Below are 23,328 nucleotides of genomic sequence, written 5' to 3' on the forward strand. Positions count from 1 at the left end.
TATTTTAAAAATTCTTTATATACTCTGGATACTAGTCCCTTATCAGTTACATGATTTGTAAATATTTTCTTCCATTTTGTTAGCTGCCTTTTCACTTTTTTTTTTTTTTTTTTTTGAGACAGTCTCACTCTGTTACCCAGGCTAGAGTGCAGTGGCATGATCTCAGCTCACTGTAACCTCTGTTTCCTGGGTTCAAGCAATTCTCCTGCCTCAGCCTCCCTAGTAGCTGGGACTACAGATGCGTGCCACCACACCTGGCTAATTTTTTTTTTTTTTTTTTTTTTTTGAGATAGTCTCGCTCTGTTGGCAGGCTGGAGTGCAGTGGCACCATCTCGGCTCACTGCAACCTCCACCTCACCAGGCTAATTCTGTATTTTTAGTAGAAATGGGGTTTCATCATGTTGGCCAGGTTGCTCGCAAACTCCTGACCGAGTGATCTGTCTGCCTCCACCTCCCAAAGCACTGGGATTACAGGCATGAGCCACCATGCCCAGCCTTCCTTTTCTATACATTAGAAAATACAAAAGTAGGGAGCAATAGGGAGGATCAGGTTCACTATACTGGTTCAGGAAGGAAGCAATATAATCTACTAATCAAATATTTACTGAGCACCTAGTACATGTAACGTACTATTGGAAGCATGCAAACAGAAGGAGCAAAACAAGACAAAAATTCCTTCCCTCCACATCCTCAGTAGTGGAACAAAGACCAAAGATCAACCAACCAATCAACCAACAATAAGATATAGTGTAGCCGACTATGGAACCTGCTATGGGAAAAACAAAAACAGGGAAAGACACAGGGAGTGGTGGAGTTGCAGTGGGGGTCAGGGAAGGCCTCTATGATAAGCCAGAACTGAGGCCCACTGGGGTGGGGTGGGGTGAGGAGGGAGGTGTGACCCAGTAGGTCCTGGGGAAGGACTGACCCAAGTGTGAACCAGGAGTGACGCCCACCACCACAGACCTTTCAGAACAGTAAAGGGTTAAGAGCAAGCATTCCAGGAAGACGACTGCCTGGGTTCAAATGCTAGCTGGGCAATTATGAGCTATGAGACTCAGGGCAAGCCACTCAACTTCTCTGGGCATCAGTATCCTCAAATGAAAAATGGAAGCAATAATAACTAGTTTGTAAATTTCAGGGACTGAATGAATGTTACAATACCTGACACGGGGTACTAGTCTAAAAAGATTGGGTATTATTCATGCTTTCTATCCCTTTAGGAGTGCTGTGTTCTCAGAAATTAGCAAGTGACTACTGAGTACCCTGAGTTCCGGCTGAGGCACAGAGAAGCAGGGTTCTAAAGTCCTGAGGCAGTCAGCTCCCATACGCCGTTCCAACCACACTGCTTGTAAGGAATCCAGAATCCACACTTTAGAGAGCTGGCACTAATTGTTAAATTTTTTTCCCCAAGAATCACTCAACTGGCAACTTCCTCACTGCTTCATCTTATTCCTAGAAGTAGCTGAGGCTGTGTTCAGACAATCTGGCAATGAAAGAAGCCCATTCTCTCTCTCATAGGAGAGTGCCTGAAGGTGTTTTTCATCCCTTGAGGACCTTAACCAGCCACATGAAAGGGGGCTGCCATGTTTCAACCCATCTAAGTACCCAGCTAATTTTTTTTTAATTTAAGAAACAGGGTCTGGCTCTGTTGCCCAGGCTAGAGTGCAGTGGTGTGATCATAGTTCACTGCAGCCTGGAAGGTGGGATTACAGGTGTGAGCCACAGCACCCTGCAAATTTTGACAGGCATTATTTGTCTGTGTAAGAAGTTTTATAATTTTTACAGCTGACAACATTAATTCCACTTTGGAGAACACATCCAAGGAAGTCAGTGACTCCTTTGCCCCTTCCCCAACGAAAGTAATCTGTACAAAGTGATTCACAGCAGTGTTGCTAACAAAACAGTGATAAATGGAGCTAACCTAAGTGTCTATCAATCACTGGATGATTGAACAAACAACAGTGTCTCAACCTGAGGAAAACCCATGTGACCAACAATAATCCATAAAAATAATAACAACAGCAATCATTTTTGGAACACTGACTATTAATGAGGTAACATACTGGAGGCAGCCAGGAGCAGTGGCCCACACCTATAATCTCAGCACTCGGGGGCGGGGGGCCAAGGCGGGAGGATTGTTTGAGCTCAGGAGTTCCAGACCGGCCAAGGCACATAGCGAGACCCTGTCTCTACACAAAATAAATAAAATTAGCCAGCTGTGGTGGCGTGCACCTGTGGTCCCAGCAACTTGGCAGTCTGAGGTGGAAGGGTTGCTTGGCCCCGGAGGTCGAGGCTGCAGTGAGCTGTGATCTCACCACTGCACTCTAGGGTGGGCAACAGAGCGAGACCTTGTCTCAAAAAAAAAAAAAAAAAAAAAAGATGTTGGAAGCTATTATATGTATTATCTCATCGAAAATTTCTTTGTGAGATAGTTATTTCTGTTTTACAAATAAGAAAACTGGGGGCTCAGAAAGGTTCAAGCTTGTGTTTCAGGAAATAAAATAATGAAAAACAAAACCACACACAAGAAAGAAAGGTTCAAATACCTTTAGAAAGCTGGTATTCAAACTAGTCCATCATGCACCAGATGAGTGACCTTAGACAGGGAACCACTCTGGGCCTCAGTTTTCTCATCTGTAAAATGGGGCAATGATACAGCACCCAAATCAAAAGGTTGTTGTGAGAATTAAACTAGTTATCAAATTTAAAGTACTGAGAGTAGTCCTTGGCACCCAATAATAAATGCTATTTTCCCTGCCATTAAGCCACAGACTTCAGTCACATCAATCTACTGCTTTCTCTCTAAACATATCATGTTCTTTCACACCCTTCTTGCCTTTTTCACACGTGTTGTTTTTCAAGTCTACCACTGACTCACTGTGACTGCATGCTATTAATGTGAAGCTCCTTAGAGCAGAAATTCCATCTGCAGTTCTTTAGGGTATGAAATGCTGTTTTGCTTGATAAATATTAAACCAAGGACCAATGCCTAACATTGTCATTTTAATAGTTGTACTTACATGACAAAGTTCAGGGTGACCCTTTAAAATGCATTTGGTGCTCCTTTCCTGTTCATTTAAATGCTAACTTCTAAGAAAAACTAAAGGGTTAGAAAGCTTGCTTTTTTTTTTTTTTTTTTTGAGACACAAGACATAGTCTCACTGTGTCACCTAGGCTGGAGTGCACTGGCATGATCTCAGCTCACTGCAACCTCCACCTCACCAGTTCAAGTGATTCTCCTGCCTCAACCTCTCAAGTAGCTGGGATTACAGGCATGCACCACCATGTCTGACTAATTTTTGTATTTTTAGTAGAGATGGAATTTCGCCATGTTGGCCAGGCTGGTCTTGAACTCCTGACCTCAAGTGATCTGCCTGCCTTGGCCTCTCAAACTGTTGGGATTACAGGGCCACCACACCTGGCTGGGTTAGGAATCAGTCTTAAAAAAGAAAAGAGAGAGAGAGAGAAAAAAAGGAGGTGGGTGGAGGAAAAATAATACAAATAAAAAACAAGAAAAGATAAAGCTTTCTCCTTCCCAATTCGCAGCTTCTCATCCTCCACCTACTCTTTTCTCACCTATCATTTAGAATAATACTGACCTCAGGGCAGTTAAAGTAGTCCTTAAATACTGTATAAAATGTAAAGGATTGTTATTGTTACAAGTAATACCGATCTCGCCTCTGCTGAAGTAATTACTACCAGGCACTTGTCCAACAACATGGACAGACAGAGTTTTTCTGTTCCTTCTCCTGCACACTCCCCAGGAAAAATACTGAACTTCACAGATTAGGGACCATACATAACCTCACAACTAGAAAAAGATGGACAATGTCAAAGCTATAAATAAAAATGAGATTAGCAGACAATATGAATTTTGGCATATTCTCAGGGCTTGGGAGATTTCGGTGGTTTGCCAAGGGATAGAAACCGATCAATTCTAGGACACTGGGTTCTCAGAGGCCTATGAAAGTCAGGAAGAAAATGTACCTTTCAACACTTTGCCTGGCGTAGGTCTCATACCTATGAAAAAGATCTACCTACAGAGCCCATGTCATTTTCTACCCTCATTACTCTCTTCTAGTTCCAGCAAAAATCAGCTAAAATTGGTAGCAGCCTGAAGGCTAACTTAGGAGTCTTCAAAGAGGTGAAAGCAGCTCAAAAAGAAATTTGGTAAATTTCCTTAGTAATGTTCAGGATTTAGAAGGAACTCCCAGAATCCATCCAACGCTATGAAGATGTTGACTAGAAGGGAAGAAATGGAGGACTGGTAGTGGTAGGGGCAGAGTAGAGAACAGTCCTGCATCTTCTCCCACCAAGTCAGCTTTCATAAAAGGCTTCCGTTCCAGCATTTTTCACAGTGGAGTATGGGAAGGGAATAACTCTAATAAAGTGACTCCCTTTGCTCACACAGTGCATGTGGCCTCCTCATTCTGGCACGGGGCCACGCCACTCTTTGCCCGTGTCTTTCGTTGGAAGGCAGGGAGGCTGCCAGGTGAAGCTGGAAGCACCCAGAGAAAAAGGTGATTCAGTGCCTTTCTCTACAGTGTTGCAAATACAGCCGTAGTCATGGTAGATGAATTTAGGGAAGAATGGAAGAACAAAACCTCTAAGGTCTCTTAAATTTCCATGAAATCTTATCTGTCTGTACTGGGATTCAGACACTAAACTGCTTTTCCAATGTTCTAAGCATAAAGTTCTTTGACTTACACTTAAAAATCAGGAAAGATTATATTTATTTAAGATGGTGGTTTTCAGACTTTTAAAAAAGTAGCAGACCACTTGTTTTGTAAATGAAATCTTACAAGGAACCTTACTACAGTAAACAGATAGATGGGGGCTCCTCTGGTTGCAGTGAGGGTGAGGGGCCAGGGGCTCTACCCTCTCAGTTTGGGACATAATATGTGTGACATACTCCCAAACGGTTTAGAAAAAATACATATATATAGTATGTTTACACATATGGAGAAAACAGTGGTCCTCAAAGTGGGACCCCTGGAGGGGCATGAGCATCACTTGTTTCTTTTTTTTTTTTTTTGAGACAGAGTCTTGCTCTGTCGCCCAGGCTGGGGTGCAGTGGCCGGATCTCAGTTCACTGCAAGCTCCGCCTCCCGGGTTTAGACCATTCTCCTTCCTCAGTCTCCCGAGTAGCTGGGACTACAGGCGCCCGCCACCTCGCCCGGCTAGTTTTTTGTATTTTTTAGTAGAGACGGGGTTTCACCGTGTTAGCCAGGATGGTCTCGATCTCCTGACCTCGTGATCCGCCCGTCTCGGCCTCCCAAAGTGCTGGGATTACAGGCTTGAGCCACCGCGCCCGGCCGGGAACTTGTTTCTAAAAATAAAAATTCTTGGGCCCATCTTCAAACCTATTAAATCAACTGTCCGGGGTAGGGCCCAGGAGTCTGTGTTTTAACCTGAGACTTCCTGGTTGCTCAGATACACGCTAAAGTTTGAAAACCACTGATACAGAAAGAATGAGAAAACAAATACAGTGAAATGCTAAAACTGGCGAATCTGGGAAAAGGGCATAGGGAGTTTTCTGTATTATTCTTGAAACTTTTCTCTAAGTTTGAAATTACTTCAAAATAAAAATTAACAACAACAACAAAATTACCCTGGGACAATAAGTGTGGAGATGTGGAGAGGGGACCTGGGAGGTAGGGAGGCAAATCACGAGGTTAGTGCCGGAACCACATGAGGTGATGTGATTTACAACTAAGACTGTAGCAGCTCCAGTGCCGAGTGAGAACAGGATATCTGCAGTCTTCAAACATAAATCTCTTCCTTGCAGAACATCTGGGCAGCAACCATACTAACCTGAATAGGAGAGTCCGGCAATCTCTATGAAGAGGTCTTCTTCAGAAAAGCTTTCAGGGAGCATGAGGAAAGCAGTGGTCACAGCACTCTTCAGATTTCTATCAAGGGCTGATCTAAGAGTGACATCCTCATTCATTGAGATAATTTTCACCTGAAAGAGGCAGAACATTGGGAAGAAAAGCATTGCTCAAGCATGGATTACACATGCACTGGAACTATCTCAAACTCTTCCCACTGAAGATCTTGGAATATTGGTTCAGGTGACACAAAATTGTTCCTCTAATAAGTAATCCCAGAATCTCCTTGTTTTATGCCAAGGTCAAAGAAATCATATGACACAGGAAAGGATCAAAATGCCAAAGAAAACAAATATTCTTCTTACATGAGGAAACGCATCATAGGTTTAGAAAAAGAGTAAAAGTCCTTTGGAAACTTTAATATTTTTAAATTTATAATCTCATTATCGTCACTTAATTTTTTAGTCGACAGAGGCATTTTACCTCTTTATTTAGACCGCATCTGTAATCTTGGACCACATCTAACATAGGAAGTTCATGCTCTGTTTCACAATTTCTAGATATACTGATTTTGAACTTGACTAAGGAAAAATGAAAGAAAACTAGCTACACTAGAAAAAGAATGGATTTTAGAGATAGGTATGGGCTCAAGTGCAGGTACTTACCAGCTATGTGAGTTTGGGCAAATGATTTGCATCAAAGAACTGTCACAAAGATTGACTATAATAATAAATGTAAAGTGCCTAGAATACTAGCAACTGCTTTGCTCGTAAAGAAATTTTCTCCTCAATACAGAGTAGAAGCTTCCATCTGAGACTTTCCACAAATCCATTAAAATACAAAGAGTGACTGGGTGTGGTGGCTCACACCTGTCATCTCAGCACTTTGGGAGGCCAAAGCATGAGACCACCCTGGGCAACACAGTGAGACCCCATCTCTATAAAACAAAAACCAAAAAAACAAACACCTAGCCAGGCATAGTGATACACAAGTGTGGTCCCAGATACTTAGGAGTTTGAGGTAGGAAGACAGCTTCAGTCCAGGTGGTTAAGGCTGCAGTGGGTTGCAGTAAGCCATGATCACGACACTGCACGCCAGCCTGAAAGACAGTGAGACTCCGTCTCAAAAAAAAAAAAATACTAAGAGCTCCAGTCTGCACTGTAGTTAAGATTCTTTTAAAGACTGCACTGTAGTTAAGAGATGTGTTCAAATCCCAACTCCATCTCTTACTAGCTCTGTGACTATGGGCATAATTCCTTATCAGTAAAATGGGGTAAATAACAGAATCAAGCTCATAAGGCTGCTAGAAAGATCAAGTGAGTTACTGCACACAAACCCTTCAGTGAAATGAGCTTCCTTGTGTGCGCTTCTCAGTGCACAAGGCAAGAGCTTCTCTGGGCCAGGGGTTCTCATCTTTAACTAGCATTAGCATCACCTGGAGGACTTGTTAAAATGTGTATTATCGGATGCAACGCCCAGAGTTCTGTTTCAGGAGGCCTGGGTGAGGGCTGAAAAATGTACATTTCTAACATGTTCTTAATGCCCAGGGACCACATTTTGAGAATTACTGCTCTAAGGTGTACACTTACTGCTGTCAAATTGCTCTTCAGAGTGGTTATACCAATTCACACTCCCACCATAATCTTTTTAAAACATCATACTGTTTCTGACTGACTTTCTACACAAAGGAAAGGGTCTAGAAGTCCCTAATAAAGACTCCCATATGTCTAAAATGTATCTACCATCTCTAAATCATGGGTACTATTGACACATTTTTCACCTATTCTAGAAAACAGGGCATAGGTTGCCTTTTGTTTGTCAAATACAGATAATTTTTGACAAAATTAAGATGGCACATAAAAGATACACTATGAGAAACTGCAAAATAAATATCAGAAAGCAAAGAAAGAGGAGAATGCTGCAGTATCCCAAGGCATAGTTTCTTCTCTTCTAATTGTAAAAAACAGCATTATAAAACACATAACTACTATTTTATCAATCAGGCTTCAGAATCTAAATTCTTTTACCTTTTTTCCCTACTTTTTTCTAAGGGAATATTTATAACATACAAACATCATATATGGTAGGTACGCCACTTGATTCAATATTACCACTTCCTCCCTTACAATTCTGAGGACTTAATGGACCTTAATTAAGCCTTTCAGCCCTTAGGTGAGTTCAGCATTACTGCAATCATCTGCAGAGAGTAACCCATGACCAGCCAGCAACATGACTTGCCTACAGTTGCATAATGAATTGGCAACAAAAATCAGGATCACACCCTTTTACTTGGCAAATTCAGCTCTGAATATTCTGAATTATTCTCATGCATTGATTTATGGTTCTATTCTGGTTAACTTATCTTGAAAGACGATTAAAACAAATTTTAAGGTCCTATAAAAACACCTATGCTTATTCCTTGAAAAACTTTCCTAAACCTTATACAGTTGGCTTTTCATATCCGTGGGTTCTGCACCCATGGATTCAACCAATCACAGATGGGAAACATTCAGGGAAAAAAAAAAAAAAAAAAAATCCACAAACTTCCAAAAAGCAAACGTAGAATCTGGCGCCACAGGCCAATTAGTATGTTGAAGGCAGGTGAATGACGTGATGTCTAAGCACAGTATTAGGTATTACCAGTCATCTAGAGATGCTCTAAAATACACAGGAGGATGTGCACAGGTTATATGTTAATACTGGGCCATTTTATATCAGAGACGTGAATCTGAGGGTGGGGGCAGGTCCTAAAACCAATCCCCATAGACACCAAGGGATGGCTGTATTCCATACTGAATTATTAATCTAGGAAGGCAACTGCCTCCTCTTACTGACAGAAAACTTAGGCCCGGAGGGGGTTAAACGATTTCTCCAAGAGACTAGTGGCAAACTGGATCGGGATCCAGTCCCAGGATTCACCCAGTGCTCTTTCCACAACTCTGTGATGTCTCTTTACTTCCACATTCCCATTCTTCATCCCCATTCATCACACATCCTTCTCAATAATCCTTCACCTCTGTTTTTGATGGCTTAGAAACCCAGTGAAATTAGGAGCTATTTTGAGACGATAACAACTCAAAGATGCAAAGAAAGGTTTGGGGAAATTTTCCTAGTTAACAAAATACCACTTGTTCTCCAAGGAAGTTGTTCTACCTAGACTGTAAGAAAGCAGTCTGCTATTTAAGGTTAAGAGGGTGAAAATAAAAGCATCCTTACTCAAAGGAAAAATGTCAATTCGGAAGATTCTGCTACTGTGCTGATCTGGTTCTTCAACGAAAGGTGAACTAGGAACTTGTCTCAGCAGCACTGTTATTTGTTGTTCAGAGTGAAAAGCCAGTGAACTCTTGGGACACTGCCAGAGAGGCCTGGGAAAAGAAGAAAGTGCTCAGATTTGTGAATAGCTGTTTGTATCTTACTGGGAATGCCCCAACCTGAACTGCATAGATAACATTAGCACGACTGCCAGGGAGGAAAATCTTTACTGGAGAGAAAGGGGCATTGCTTAAAGGGACTTTCAAAGGAGAGATTTGTGAGTACCTTTCAAGACAGGAAAAAAGAGAAAGTCACATGTGGGCTCCTCTAAAACTGTCACAAGGAGAGACTACTTGAATTGCAAAGAGTGAAATTTTAATCACAAAGACCACAGCCCTACCTACTGTTCAAATACTCAACCGTCCACCAGAACTGTTCCATTCCAAACGACCAGGAGGTTTAACTCTTCTAAATAGTCATTGCTTAAGGATGAAGAAAAAACACTGAACATTACAGCTGGATGAAACCTTACTCAATATCTACCTGCTGGACTCTGGGCTCTTCGAGGACAAGCAACATGGTATCATTTCAAAAAATTCCTTTGGCATACACAGAGAAGAAACAGTTGTCTTTTGAATAAAGAAATGAATGGCTCAATTTGTGCATTTCAAACGCTAGCAGCCCAAACATTTGCTTATAGCAGGGCAGAGCCAGAATTAGTAAGCCAGGTTTTCCAACTCCCAATTTAGGGATCTTTTATACCACTGGGGGTTTTTCTACCCACACAAAAAAATTAATCAATAAAGCTACAATACGGTGATGGTCGCACTCTGTGAATATAGTAAAAATCACTGAATTGTACTCTTTAAATGGTTGAGCTGTATGGTATGTGAATTTTATCTCAACAAAGCTGTTATTAAAAAATAGGCCATACATGGGGGCTCACGCCTGTAATCCTAGAACTTTGAGAGGTTGAGGCAGGTGGATCCCTTCAGCCAAGGAGTTCAAGACCAATGTGGGCAACACGGCAAAACCCCATCTTCACAAAAAAAAAAATAAAAAATTAGCTGGGCATGGTGGCATGTGCCTACGGTTCCAGCTATTCAGGAGGCTGAGATGGGAGGACTGGTTGAGCCCGGGAGGTTGAGTAAACCGTGTTCATGCCACTCCACTTCCGCCTGAGTGACAAAGCAACACCCTGTTGCAAAAATAAAATTAAAATTAAATAAAGCTACATTACTAAAAGGCAAAATATATTGCAACGAATACATTAAATAAATTAAAATCCTCTTAACAAGGTGGCAAAAAAACCACTGCATGTCAATATAAATGCCTTAAAAACTCAAGCACAATTATCTATACACTAAAAGCAATGTAAAATACAAATATCCAAAATTATGTTAACTAGGAAAATAACCATTAATTATTACTTGAGAGGTTTCTTGGCTTAAAAAAAGATTGGTCACAATGCTATATTAAACACTTTAAATTCCATGGTTTTTTACTTGGGAAAATATTAATAAACTCAGAAACTTAAGGTTGTACTGAAAATAAAATTAGGGTATTACATCAATTATGAGATAAGTTAATGGTAAAGTATGATAAAAATTTAACTTACACTCAACTTTTCCCAGAAAGTCCATCTTTTTAAGCAAGATACTCATATATATATTTGGAGACAGGGTCTTGCTCTGTCACTCAGGTTGGAGTACAGTGGCATGATCTTAACTCACTGAAATCTCCACCTCCTGGGTTCAAGTGATTCTCCTGACTCAGCCTCCCTAGTAGCTGAGATTACAGGTGTGTGCCACCATGCCTGGCTAATTTTTCCATTATTTAGTAGAAATGGGGTTTCGCCATGTTGGCCAGGCTGGTCTTGAACTCCTGACCTCAGGTGATTCCCCGACCTCGGCCTCTCAAAGTGCTAGGATTACAGGTGTGAGCCACCGCGCCTGGTCTATATTCCTTTTAAAGACTTAAATTGTTAGTGATTGAGAAATTCTATTTCAATTTGTAAGATGCAAGACAATTCTGGGGCTTTAGACAACATAATTTAATGTGACTCCTTTTAAAACACATAAAGATAAAGAATTCATACTCATATTCTCATAATTCTTTCTTAAGATATTTACCCAACTTTCTTGTCCAAAATACTACCACCCTCTTTTCATTAGATTTATCAAGTCTGATTAATACTTGCTGCCACCTAGAGGTGGCAGTTTGTTTCAAATCATTATCATTATAAGTGGTAGTTTGTTTAAAAATTTTTATCATTCTGGTTAACAGTGATTTCCACATGTTGGAAACTGGGAGTAAGGTGGAAGAGAGAGTTAATTTGCCCATTTATCATTCTCAATTAAAAGAAATATGTTCAACACTTTCAAATGATTTTATGATACCCTAATTTTCTTGTGCTAGAAGCACAAAAAGCCTTAGAAAATAATCATTGCTATCAGTAACATTTTCTTCTCCAAGTCAGCTGAGAAATGCAGAGTTTTGCATGATATGAGCATGGCTGCTACTACTTGTCTTGAATTGCTGTTTTTGTTTTACAAGGATATAACAGTTAGATAAACCCTGAGGTCATTTCCAGTGCTTACATTCTGAGATTTCATGGCATTTCTGGTTTCTAAAGACTTTTTTAAAATTTTGAAATATTCTAAACATAAAGTATAATGCAAAGAATAATATAACATTTTAACATTCAATTTCTATCTCAAAATAACTGAGATAAGCAAAGGCACAGAGAGAAGGGAAAGACCATTTTCTGAGTGTCTACTAAGTACCAGGCATTTCAGAACCCTCTGAGGTCAGCGCCATCAGACTCATCTACAGATGCAAACACCCTGAGGCTCAGGGAGACTGCCAGTGGTGCAGGGTCACAATATTAGCAAGCATCAGAGCTGGGATCCTAACCCTACATCTGTTGGATTCTGAAACACTGCGTTCTTCCCAGCACTACTACCCTGCTTGCAATACTCCTTTTCTTTTTTTTTTTTTTTTCTGAGACTAGGTCTCACTCTGTCACCTAGGCTGGAATGCAGAGTGCAATAGCACAATCTCAGCTCACCTCTGCCTCCCAGGTTCTAGCGATTCTCCTGCCTCAGCAGCCCGAGTAGTTGGAATTACAGGGGCATGCCACAACTCCCAATTAATTATTGTATTTTTAGTAGAGATGGGGTTTTTCCATGTTGTCCAGGCTGTTCTCGAACTCCTGGCCTCAAGTGATCTGTCTGCCTCAGCCTCCCAAAATGCTGGGATTACAGGCATGAGTCACAGCACCCGGCCCTGCTTCCAATTTTCAACACCTTTGTGGACCTTTATTCCACAGATAAATTAACTGAAGTTCAGAAAGATAAAACAAGATGCCCAAGTTTATGTAACAGCTAATGGGTGGCAGGACTGAATATGACTCAAGGCTTCTAATTTGATGTCCATCAAGCTACATATTTTGTTTTTGTTTGTTTTGAGACAGAGTCTCGCTTTGTCACCCAGGCTGGAGTGCAGTAGTGCAATTTCAGCTCACTGCAACCTCCACTTTCTGGGTTCAAGCGGTTCTCCTGCCTCAGCCTCCTGAATGGCTGGGATTATCAGCATGTGCCACCATGCCCGACTAACTTTTGTATTTTTAGAAGAGACGGGGTTTCACTATGATGGCCAGGCTGGTCTCAAACTGCTGACCTCAAGTGATCCACTCACTTCGGCCTCCCAAAGTGCTGAGATTACAGGCGTGAGCCTCCGTGCCTGGCCCATCTTTTGCATATTTAAAAAAAAAAAAAAAAACCCTTGGAAATAAAATATTTACAAATTTCCAATTGCTCAATTATGAGCTTTACTAGTCATCCAACTTAGAAATGAGAAATTTATCTGTATAGATATGAAATTTCAGTAAGCCTATCATTTCTGGACTTTAAAAATGTTTTTAATTAAAGTAAAAGTTACAGTGAAGTGCAACTTAACTTTAAGGGTACAGTTTGATAAATTTGTCCATGCATATACCTGTGTAACCCCTGCCCGGATCAAGTGTTTCTGGACATTTTAAGGAGCTACACTACAAAACTGTAAGCCCAGGTGCAAGGCAGGAGAATCCTGACAGCCCATGCACATCAATAAAGAGATGTTTATGACACAAATCAGTGAGCTAAGGCTATGGAAATCTGTCATTTTTCCCGTAGACAGCTATAGAAGCAGCACATCGCTGTCAGGGGAGACACTCGAGAACGATCCATCGCCCTCTTGTGGAGCCTGGGACCCTCTCACACACAATGAAAATCTTCCTTATAGTAGGAAGTGTGAGATTAGCAACTGTAACTGTTTAACATAGTTCTCAAACTGTGGAAAGACCCCTTCTCAGACTGATTATCTGAAAAATTAAAAAAAAAAAAAGAAGAAAGGTGATATTGCAAATACTTGTTAAAAGTTTAAGTTCTCTCCCACTTTTTTTTTCCTGTTTTGTGTTTGTTTCCTGTTTCTACTAAAGCCCAAGGAGAAGTCTACTCCCCATAGCCTCCTCTACCTGTGTCCCAAAAGAGCTAAGACAATAGAGAAGGCATCACCACTGGCCTGAGAAAGAGAATAAAAGGGATGGGAACACCAGTCCCTTGGAATAACTACTTGGTGCATTCATTTACTCAAAGGTTACTGAAGCATCCCACGATCCAGGCACTGCCCTTGGGATGCATCAGTGGACAAACAGTGCCTCCGTGGTACATGTCCTAGGAGACAAGGTGACTAGGTAGTGCTGAGGAAGGCTCCACTGAGGCACTAGGCACCTCCTCTGCCACCCCCCCCAGCCCAAATGAGTCAACTTGGAGCCCAATGCAGTCACTGGAGAATCTTGAGTGGGAGGGCAGCAGGAGGGAGAGTGGACTGCGACCCGGCTTCTACTCCCAGCACTTCTGACTCCAAATATGGGTGTCGCACCAACCAATTATCCAGCCCTCCAGACACCAACTGACTCTCCTACAACTAAATTCGATTCTGACCCTAGCTACCTGGAGTCAGAGTCAGATCCCACAGGTTACGGGCTCAGTTTCACAAGCCTCCCCCACTTCAGACACCAATCACAAGTCCAGGTGGCCTGTACAATGATTGTTTACTAGAAAGGGATAGGGGCTACTTCCCCTTTCCTCTGGCTTCATAATTTGCTAGAATGGCTCACAGAGCTCAGGAAGGCATTTTTTTTTTTTTTAGACAGAGTCTCACTCTGTCACCCAGGCTGGGTGCAGTGGCATGATCTCGGCTCATTGCAATTTCTATCTCCCAGGTTCACGTGATCCTCCTGCCTCAGCCTCCCCCAGTAGCCGGGGTTGCAGGCATGCACCACCACGGCCAGCTAACTTTTTTGTATTTTTAGTAGAGATGGGATTTCACCACATTGGCCACACTGGTCTTGAACTCCTGACCTCAAATGATCCACCCACCTTGGCCTCCCAAAGTCCTGGGATTACAGGTGTGAGCCACCGTGCCCAGCCAGGAAGGCACTTCACTTGCATGTACTTGGTTATTATAAAGGACACAACTCAGGAACTGCCAAATGGAAGAGATGCTTGGTAAGATACGGGGTAGCAGAAGGGTGTGGAGCTCCATGACATCTCTGGGCACACCACCCTCCCAGCACCTTGATGTGCTTACCAACCCAGAAGTTGTCAGAACCCCTTTGTTTTTTTATGGAGGTTCCACTGCCTATGCATGACTGATTAAATCACTGGCCATTGGTGATTGGCCCAATCTCCAGCCCTTCTTCCCTCTGTGAAGGTGGGAGTGGCGGGCCTGAAAGGTCCAGCCTCTCATCACATGGCTGGCTCCCTGGCAACCAACCCTATCCTGAATCTATCTAGGGGCTCATCAAGAGTCACTTCATTAGTACAAACCCAGATATGACTGAAAGGAACTTGTTATGAATAATAAAAGACACTCATCCCTATCACTCAGATATTCCAAGGGTTTTAGGACCTCTGAACCAGGAGCCCAAGGAAAAAAACCAAATACATATTTCTTCTTATATCACAATATCACAAGAGAATATGTGGATATTATTTGGCAATAAATTTTATAGGGAATAGAAGAGTCAGAAACTCATTTCTACTTCCAGAGTTCCATCTCACTGCAATCACAATGATCAAAGTAAGGTTAGGCTCAGAGAGGAAAGGCATCCCTAACTGTGCAGCCTGTAAAACACTCACCGGTTTTTGGAGTCGTCCAGCAATGTATAAGTTATTCCAGTTGAGGAGATCTTCAATCAGAATATTAGTGCTAATAACTCCATATTTGATAAGCTGAAGGGAAAAATGGCACAAAAAGGAGTAAAATACCATGATATTGCTTATACAAGTACAAAATACAAGGAAATATATAAAATTCTTGATCAGAGCAGTACTTTGATTCCAAAGCCACTCAAAACGCCTGCCTGGTGAAAACACACATCTCCACCAAAACCTTCGAGAGGTTTAGTGCCCAAGACTGATTTGGCCGCTAGGGTATCTGAGGCGAGGTTGAAAGTGCCTTCACAAGATTATAACAGTAAGAGAAGTCCAGCATGGCTGACTCCATCTTGCTGCCAGCCTCACAGGCTGGCTATCCAGCTCATGCCTGGGCGTAGGTCAAGCCAACCAAGGGGGAGGAATATAGTTTATAGTTTAATTTTGAAGCAAGTATGACAATAGTCCCTCCCTAAAACTGTTCCCCTCCCCAGTCCAGAGCTGAAATCACCTTTGTAAAACTAATGAAAGTCCACAAGATTAGGGTTATGGGAAGAGCCTGAATTCTGCTAAAATGTTGGCATAGCTTCTACGATGTCTTACTGCTCAGGAGACATGTGTTCAGAGGTCACAAGACTTGTGAGTTCTCCAATTAATCCTATAGATAACATCACTACTGGAGAACCTAAGATTGGTCTTTTGAGATGTTTTCAGACATTTGCATTCCGGCAACTGACTGACCCCACCCAGAACCACCATGACTCAACACTCAATTGGTCCTGTTGTCCCTCCCCCACCAAAAGGCCCACTCCGCCCATGAGGACTGTTTTCCACACCTGTATGTGTTTTCCACACCTGCATCCCCAACCAATCAGCAGTACCCATTCCCTAGTCCCCTGCTCACCAAACTATCCTTCAAAAACCCTAACTTCTGAGCTTTCAGGGAGAGTGATGTGAGTGACAACGCCAGTTCTCCTGTGTGCCCAGCCTCACGTTAATGTTAATTAAACTCTTTTTTTTTTTGAGATGGAATCTCACTCTGTCACCTGGAGCGCAGTGGCACGATCTCAGCTCACCGCAACCTCTGCCTCCCGGGTTCAAGCCATTCTTGCACCTCAGCCTCTTGAGTAGCTGGGATTACAGGTGCACGGTACCACGTCTGGCTAATTTTTTGTATTTTTAGTAGAGACAGGGTTTCATTATGTTGGCCAGGCTGGTCTCGAACTCCTGACCTCTAGTGATTTGCCCACCTCGGCCTCCCAAAGTGCTGGGATTACAGGCGTGAGCCTGGCCTAATTAAACTCTTTACTGCAATACCACAGTCACAGTGCCTGTCCACGCAACCGGCAGGAAGAACCCACCAGGCAATTACAAGGTGACCACTATTTCAACTTAGGTCCATGTGATGTTAAAGATGGAACGGCTCTTAGATGCTATCTAGTATTGGTTCTCAGTGGATTGGGAGTAAAAAAAACTGGTCCTTCCCCAAAGACAGTTTGAGAAGTGATAATTTAGTTCATGTTCCTCATTTGAGAAATAAAAAACCTAAAGCTCAGAGAGAACAAATGACATGCTCAAGGTGGCACCAGTAGTAGCAGAGTCAAAACTAGGTCCCAGAATTGCAGTCTGGTCTTCCAACGCTCTTTTCATTACAAAGTACAAGAAATTTCCCTTTAATTAAAAGTTTTCACTGACATCGTTTACATAGTGAATTTCTCTTTTGCTATTGACTGTTTCAAACACTTCTGTAATTACAAAGCAACATCCAAAAATAAAACTTCTTTATTCACGCTAAAACAAGAAATTACAGTTCAGCCCATTTCTTTTTTTTTTTTTTTTGAGACAGAGTCTCACTCTGTTGCCCATGCTGGAGTGCAGTGGCATGATTTTGGCTCACTGCAGCCCTGAACTCCCTGGGCTCCAGTGATCCTCCCACCTCAGTCTCCAGAGTAGCTGGAACCACAGGCATGCATCATCATGCCCGACTAATTTTTGTATTTTTTGTAGAGACAGGGTTTCACCATGTTGCCCAGGCTGGTCTTGAATGCCTGGGCTCAAGCAATCCACCCACCTTGGCCTCCCAAAGTGCTAGGATTACAGGCATGAGCTGCCGTGCCCGGACAGTTAAGCCCATTTCAATAATAATTTGCACAAATCCTGTAGATTTCCCAGGTTACAAAGTCCCATTTGCATAAACAAGTATCTTCAGACCCACTTTGCTGAACTTCAGTATCCAAACAGCCTTCTCAAGCTGCAAATACATAAAAAGCAGCTAAAAATTGTCAACTAAAAAGTATGGTCTTTTGGCATATAATTATGCCCAAACATTTGGTTACTGGAACTTATAATATTGCTTGAAAATTACTAATTAGAGATAGGTTTGGCATAATATTAACTGTGGAGAAAGAAGAAAGCTAAGTGTTCTGCATGACTCAAGTGGATATAGAAGGCTGTACTGAGTGTCAGCCTTTTTCCCCCCAACTCCAGCAGCAGCACTGCAGAAAGCCCTTCTAGCTGCAGTCAAGTAACCACTGGGAGGTAAAGGAAACATCATGGGCCTGGAAGTCAGGGGACCTGTTGCAAACTAGTTGCATGACCTTATGGAAGTCATTTCCTCTCTTTGAACTTCAGTTTCCTCAACTGCAAAACACAGGCAAAGCAGGGCTGGATCTCAACCAGAAAAGCAAATATATGGCCCAAGGGGTATGCAGACATCACCAGTCAATCACAACACTTACTCCTTAGCCAAGTTCAGATAGACCTTCAAATCCTTCTCAAGTCAGTATTCCAACCTCCTGCCCTTTAAAGCGTGGGCCTTTGACCAGTGGCACTGGCATCACCTGGGAGCTTATAACAAATGCAGAATCATGCCTATAATCCCAGCACTTTGGGAGGCCAAGGTGGGTGGATGACCTGAGGTCAGGAGTTCGTAAACAGCCTGGTCAACACAGTGAAACCCCACTCTACTAAAAATACAAAAAATTAGCCAGGCATGATTACAGTAGCCTGCGCTGTAATCCCAGCTACTTGGGAGGCTAAGGCAGGAGAATCGCTTGAACCCGGGAGGTGGAGGTTGCAGTGAGCGGAGATCGCACCATTGCACTCCAGCCTGAGCAAGAGTAAAACTCCATCTCAAAAAAAAAAAAAAAAAAAGCAGAATCTTGGTGGGGCATGGTGGTTCACACCTGTAATCCCAGTACTTTGGGATGCCAAGATGGTCAGATTGTTTGGGATCAGGAGTTTGAGACCAGCCTGGGCAACATAGCAAAACCCTGTCTCTACAAAAAATACAACAATTAGCCAGGCATGGTGGTAGGTGCCTGTAGTCCCAGCTACTTGGGAGGCTGAGGCGGGTAGATGGCTTGAGCCCGGGAGGCAGAGGTTGCAGTGAGCCAAGACGGCGCCACTGTAATCCAGCCTGGGTGACAGAGTCAGACTCTGTTTCAAAAAAAGAAAAAAAAAAGCAGAATCTCAGGTTCCATCTCAGACCAAATGAGTCAGGATCTGCATTTAAATGGGATCTCCAGGTGGTTCGATGCCTGTCAAAGTCTGACTGCTTTGAGCAATGAGTGGCAGAGCTGGCACAGCAAGTGAAACCCATATGTCATCCCTTGCCCAGGGAAGCTCTAGGAAGCTTCTGATTTAGACCTCTACTGATCCTTGCAGGTTGGGGTTCTGCTTAGCTCTTGACAGCTCTCTTGGAGACTGGGATGCTTCAGCTGAAAGACAGTTCAACAAAGTTCCTGCTGTCAGATGACCCACCAGCAGGAATCCATGCAACTTACCTGCTTTCCAACACCCACTGTCAAATTCCACCCATCTCCTAGCACCAAGAGGTTCCTGTCTATCACCTGACACACATGCTCCCAATCACCTGTGTTATCTTCTTCACTTCCAACTTCTTGCTGGGGGTGTCTGCCCCTCTTTCTAGATAAAATCAGTCTCCAAGCTGACCCTAAATTGGCCTGCCTATTCCTCCCACTGACCAGACCAATGGTTCCAGACCAGCAGCTTCAGCACTGTTTGGAAGCATGTTAAGGGATGCAAATCTTCAATCCCCACCCAAGACCTAGTGATCAGAACTCTAGGGGTGGGACCCAGCAATCTGTGTGTCCAACAGACACATAACCTAGGGGATTCTGATGCACACTAAAACTTAAGAACCACTTGGCCAAAGACAAAAAAAATAAAGTCAGTCTGGCCGGGCTCAGTGGCTCACACCTGTAATCCCAACACTTTGGGAGGCTGAGGCGGGCAGATCTTCTGAGGTCAGGAGTTCGAGACCAGCCTGGCCAACATGGTGAAGCCCTGTCTCTACTAAAAGGTGGCACACACCTGTAATCCCAGCTAACTGGGAGGTTGAGGCAGGAGAATCACTTGAACCCACGAGGCAGAGGTTGCAGTGAGCCAAGATCACACCACTGCACTCCAGCTTGGGCGACAAGAGCAAAACTCTGTCTCAAAAAATAAAAAAAATGTAAAAAGTCAGTCACACCCAACCACCTCCTCACACTGCAATCACAGTTAATGGGAGACAAGGAAGGACTCCAGTCCCTGCTCTGTCCCCAAGTTCAAGACGTCTGGCAGGAGTGTGAATGTTCCCTGACTATAAGAACATACATACTATAAAAACATACATATTTCCTGACCATAACAACGTCCAGCAGGAGTGTGAATGTTTCCTGACTACAAGAACATATATATTTAGCTGGCACTCTAATCATCCAGGTTAGTAACCAGCCAACTTAAGACAAAGGCCAGCAGTCACTTACCCTGCCATCACACATGATCAATGAATTGTAGTAAACTCCAGCGCCATAGTTATTCTGGATGGATGTGATCATCTTGGGCCCTAAAACTTTTAGGAAAGAGTAGTGTCTCCAATTTTTCTTCAGGTTCTTTGAATGCCATGCGACAGGGTCATCTACTGTGAACACAAAGTCCAGCATAGCATTCTGCGGAGTGAAGAAAAGACAATAATTTCAGTACTAATTCCTAGAAAGACAGCAAGAGAGCATGGAAAAGCTCTAACATATTATGCAATTATGATCAATAGTCAGAAGGCCTGGTGCTGTCATCAGAAACGTGAGCGAGTCTCTGGAACCAATTTGAGCTTCATTTTCATCAATGTAATAATAGCAAACACTTCTTTAACATGTATTATTGTGCCAGCATTCTTTAAACACTTTATGGATAACATACGCAGTCACTCCATTTATCCTCACCACAACCCTACAAGGTAGCTACTGCTATTATCTCAATTTTACAAGAAACCAACGCACAGGGGATGATGCTCTTCGCCAAAGGACACAGAGCTTGCGAGTGGCAGACCTAAGTGGTCTGGCTCCAAATTGTGTGTGCTGTACCACTGCACTACACTGCCTTTCACAAATGTAACTAAATGTGCTCCGCTTTTCTTCCAGATCAAATTAGCACCATCTGGATAAACTCTATGAAATATTTTATAAAAGGAAGTCAGTTATTTTATCTCTTACCCATTCACCAACCACTCATTGAGTACTTATAATGAGCTCTGACAGGCCCTAGGGTAGAAGTATAGAGCTCAGAGTCTACTGGAGAGAATAAACAAATTATCACTACATTGACTTCACAGAGGAATGCAAAATGTACTAGCTGCACTCAGAATGGGGATCAGATCAGGAGCACAGGAGGGAGAAATTCTCCTAGAGATGACAAACCTGAGTCTTGAAGGACATGTGAGTTAAACAGACTTGCTGGAAGCACTGGGGGAAGCACAGGGAAGGGTAGGGAGCCGTGTTGGAGGAAAGTGCCCTGTGGATATGGGAGCCGGCATGTTCTGGAAGCTGCCGTTAGATATGACTGAAATAGAACACATTTATGTGGTGGGAGATGAGATCAGAAAGGGAGGCTGTTTGCCACACAAGAAAATTTTCCTGCAGAAGAGCTGACTGGAGAGAGGAGGGACTAAGGGAGTGGGGGGAATTAGATCTGAAGCCATGGCAAGATTCCAGGTAAGAAATGAAATTATATTAGCTAAGGCGCTAAGGATGCGGACTGATGTGAGAGAGATTTAGGTGTTGGAATCTACAACTTGTTCACTTGAATGTAAGGAATCAAAAGTGAGGGAATGGGAAGGAAGGACCTTGTCTTGCAGAAGTTCCAGGTCTACTCAAAGGAAAACCTCCATGGCAGAATGCAGAGGTCGCCATCATGAGGCTAACGCCTGCTCTGTTTACCACAGTGTGACTCTACAGACCACTGGGGACACTTAAGATTTGGTGGCGAGGCGGGTATGGAATAAACATGTTTTTTAAAAATGTGTAATTACGTTAAGGTATATTCAGGAAAAATAACTAGCCTATAATAACATATAATTTCTCTTATGCTGCCAATTTAAAGAAAAATATTAAATAGTAGTATAAGTGGAAAACAGAAATCCAAGCCACAGCACAGATGGCCTCACCAGGAAGTGAACAGGCAGGATGTTCATCAGCAGACAGACTACGGTCAGGTATCCAGACGCAGGGGAACCAATTAAAACCTGCACACTGAATTCTGCAAACTACAAGGAAAACTGTACCCTTAATGAGGCTGTGCTGAGTCAACTCTGAAAAGTAACAATGCCTAGTCTCAGACCCTTGTTAAATGTGCTGAGCGAGGGTAAATATACGGGTCACGCACTAACTTTTGTTGTTAGTTACTTTCACTGCACCTGCCCGGGCCCTACAACCAGTCCGCCAATTTCCTGAAGTCAAAAGATCATTTTGCATTTTCTCCTACATTTATAGAGGTGACTCTCAACAAACTTGGCTGCGTATTAGAATCACCTGGGACGTTTCTTAAATTCCTGAAGCCCAGGCCGCATCCCAAACCAATTAAATCAGAATCTCCATCGGCGGAACCCGAGCATTAGGATTTTCTTAAAAGCTCCCCAGAAAATTCCGATGTCCACCCGACTGAAAACACTGAAAGAACCTGATAACTATTTCCTTTCCTTTCTTCCACTTGCCCCTGCAGCAACTTTTCCTTATGCTTAACTGCTTCTCCTGCTCTAGACCCACGTGGATTCCTAAGTATCCTTCAACACCGTCGCTTCAACTCGCGTTGTCGTTATACTAGGAATGCAGACCTATGGTTCACTCTGCTAGTGGACAAGTGGAGTGTGCAGAGCGGACAGGCGGCTCTCCGGCTCTGAAGGAATCGACGGCAAAACGGGACTCGTGAGAACAGACAGTTCCCCGTCGTGGGGCTGACGGGGACTGCCCGGGCTCACCTTCTGGTCTGAACTGGGCCCTGCCTGGCGGTACACCCCGGAGCCGTAGACGAAAGCCAGACTCAGCTCCTCGGGGAAGTGAGACAGGATCTTGCGGAAGGTCACCCCCGAGCTCTGCAGCGCCTGCAGCGCCATGGGGTCGAGGCTGACAGGAGACCCTCAGCGCAGCAAGCCGAGGACAACAGGGTGGGGAACAGAAACCGGGTAGGCGGTTTAGGGTGGGAAATGGAAGTTGGAGACCGGCTCGAGGGACGCAAGGCTGAGTGTGGGGTGGGACTGCAAGAACGGGCAAGGATTGGGGCGTTGGGCCACGAACATCAGCGGCGGCAAGACACAGCCGGCTTAGACTGGCGTGGGCGGCGCTCGTGCCGGCCGAGCTTCCGTCCCTTGCTACGCCCCACGCACGCACAGGCGCTTCCAAGACGCAAGAGGCGGTGCTCGCCTTAGTGTGGGGAACGTGGTGGCTCTGCATTGTCCCCTCGTGGTCGGAGGAGTGCTCTACAGGCTGGCAGCCTCAGTTGCGACCTGGACAAATGGGCGGAGCCAAGCGTCATCCGACTCCGCGGCCGTGAGCCTTGATACCCACTGTACTTCTCTCTTCAAACCACGGTTTAAAGAATTACTATAAATCGTGAGCGTATTGAAAGCTTTTAAATGAGGCGACACTCACATAATATAGAACTAGCCGTTCTGAAATGGACAGAGTAGTAGCATTTAGTACCTTCACAATATTGTGCACCCATCATCTCTCTAGTTCCAAAATTGAAGATTTCGAAGATTTAGAAAAACA

General features: G+C 43.4%; 1 protein-coding gene across 7 annotated transcripts in view; it reads right to left on the minus strand.

The window, feature by feature from the left end:
* The window catches only part of LOC105477710 (TAM41 mitochondrial translocator assembly and maintenance homolog), a 123,602-nt gene extending 100,671 nt beyond the window's left edge, over positions 1-22,931 (minus strand). For 4 of the 7 annotated variants that reach the window (XR_003017087.2, XM_011734375.3, XM_011734376.3 and 1 more), the window contains exons 1-4: positions 22,539-22,927; positions 20,056-20,238; positions 15,269-15,361; positions 5,815-5,965 (exon numbers count right to left, since the gene is read on the minus strand). Coding sequence is in view for 6 of the 7 variants with exons in the window: in XM_011734375.3 (XP_011732677.2) it covers positions 5,815-5,965; positions 15,269-15,361; positions 20,056-20,238; positions 22,539-22,673 (562 nt within the window). In the remaining variant the exon portion in view is untranslated. Of the gene's footprint in view, positions 1-5,814; positions 5,966-15,268; positions 15,362-20,055; positions 20,239-21,728; positions 21,750-22,538 lie in introns of those variants that run through there. The other 3 variants (XM_011734372.2, XM_071092226.1, XM_011734371.3) reach the window with 3 other exon arrangements.
* Positions 22,932-23,328: the final 397 nt, after the last annotated feature.

The sequence above is a fragment of the Macaca nemestrina genome, chromosome 2, assembly GCF_043159975.1.
Source record: "Macaca nemestrina isolate mMacNem1 chromosome 2, mMacNem.hap1, whole genome shotgun sequence".
Lineage (NCBI taxonomy): Eukaryota > Metazoa > Chordata > Mammalia > Primates > Cercopithecidae > Macaca > Macaca nemestrina.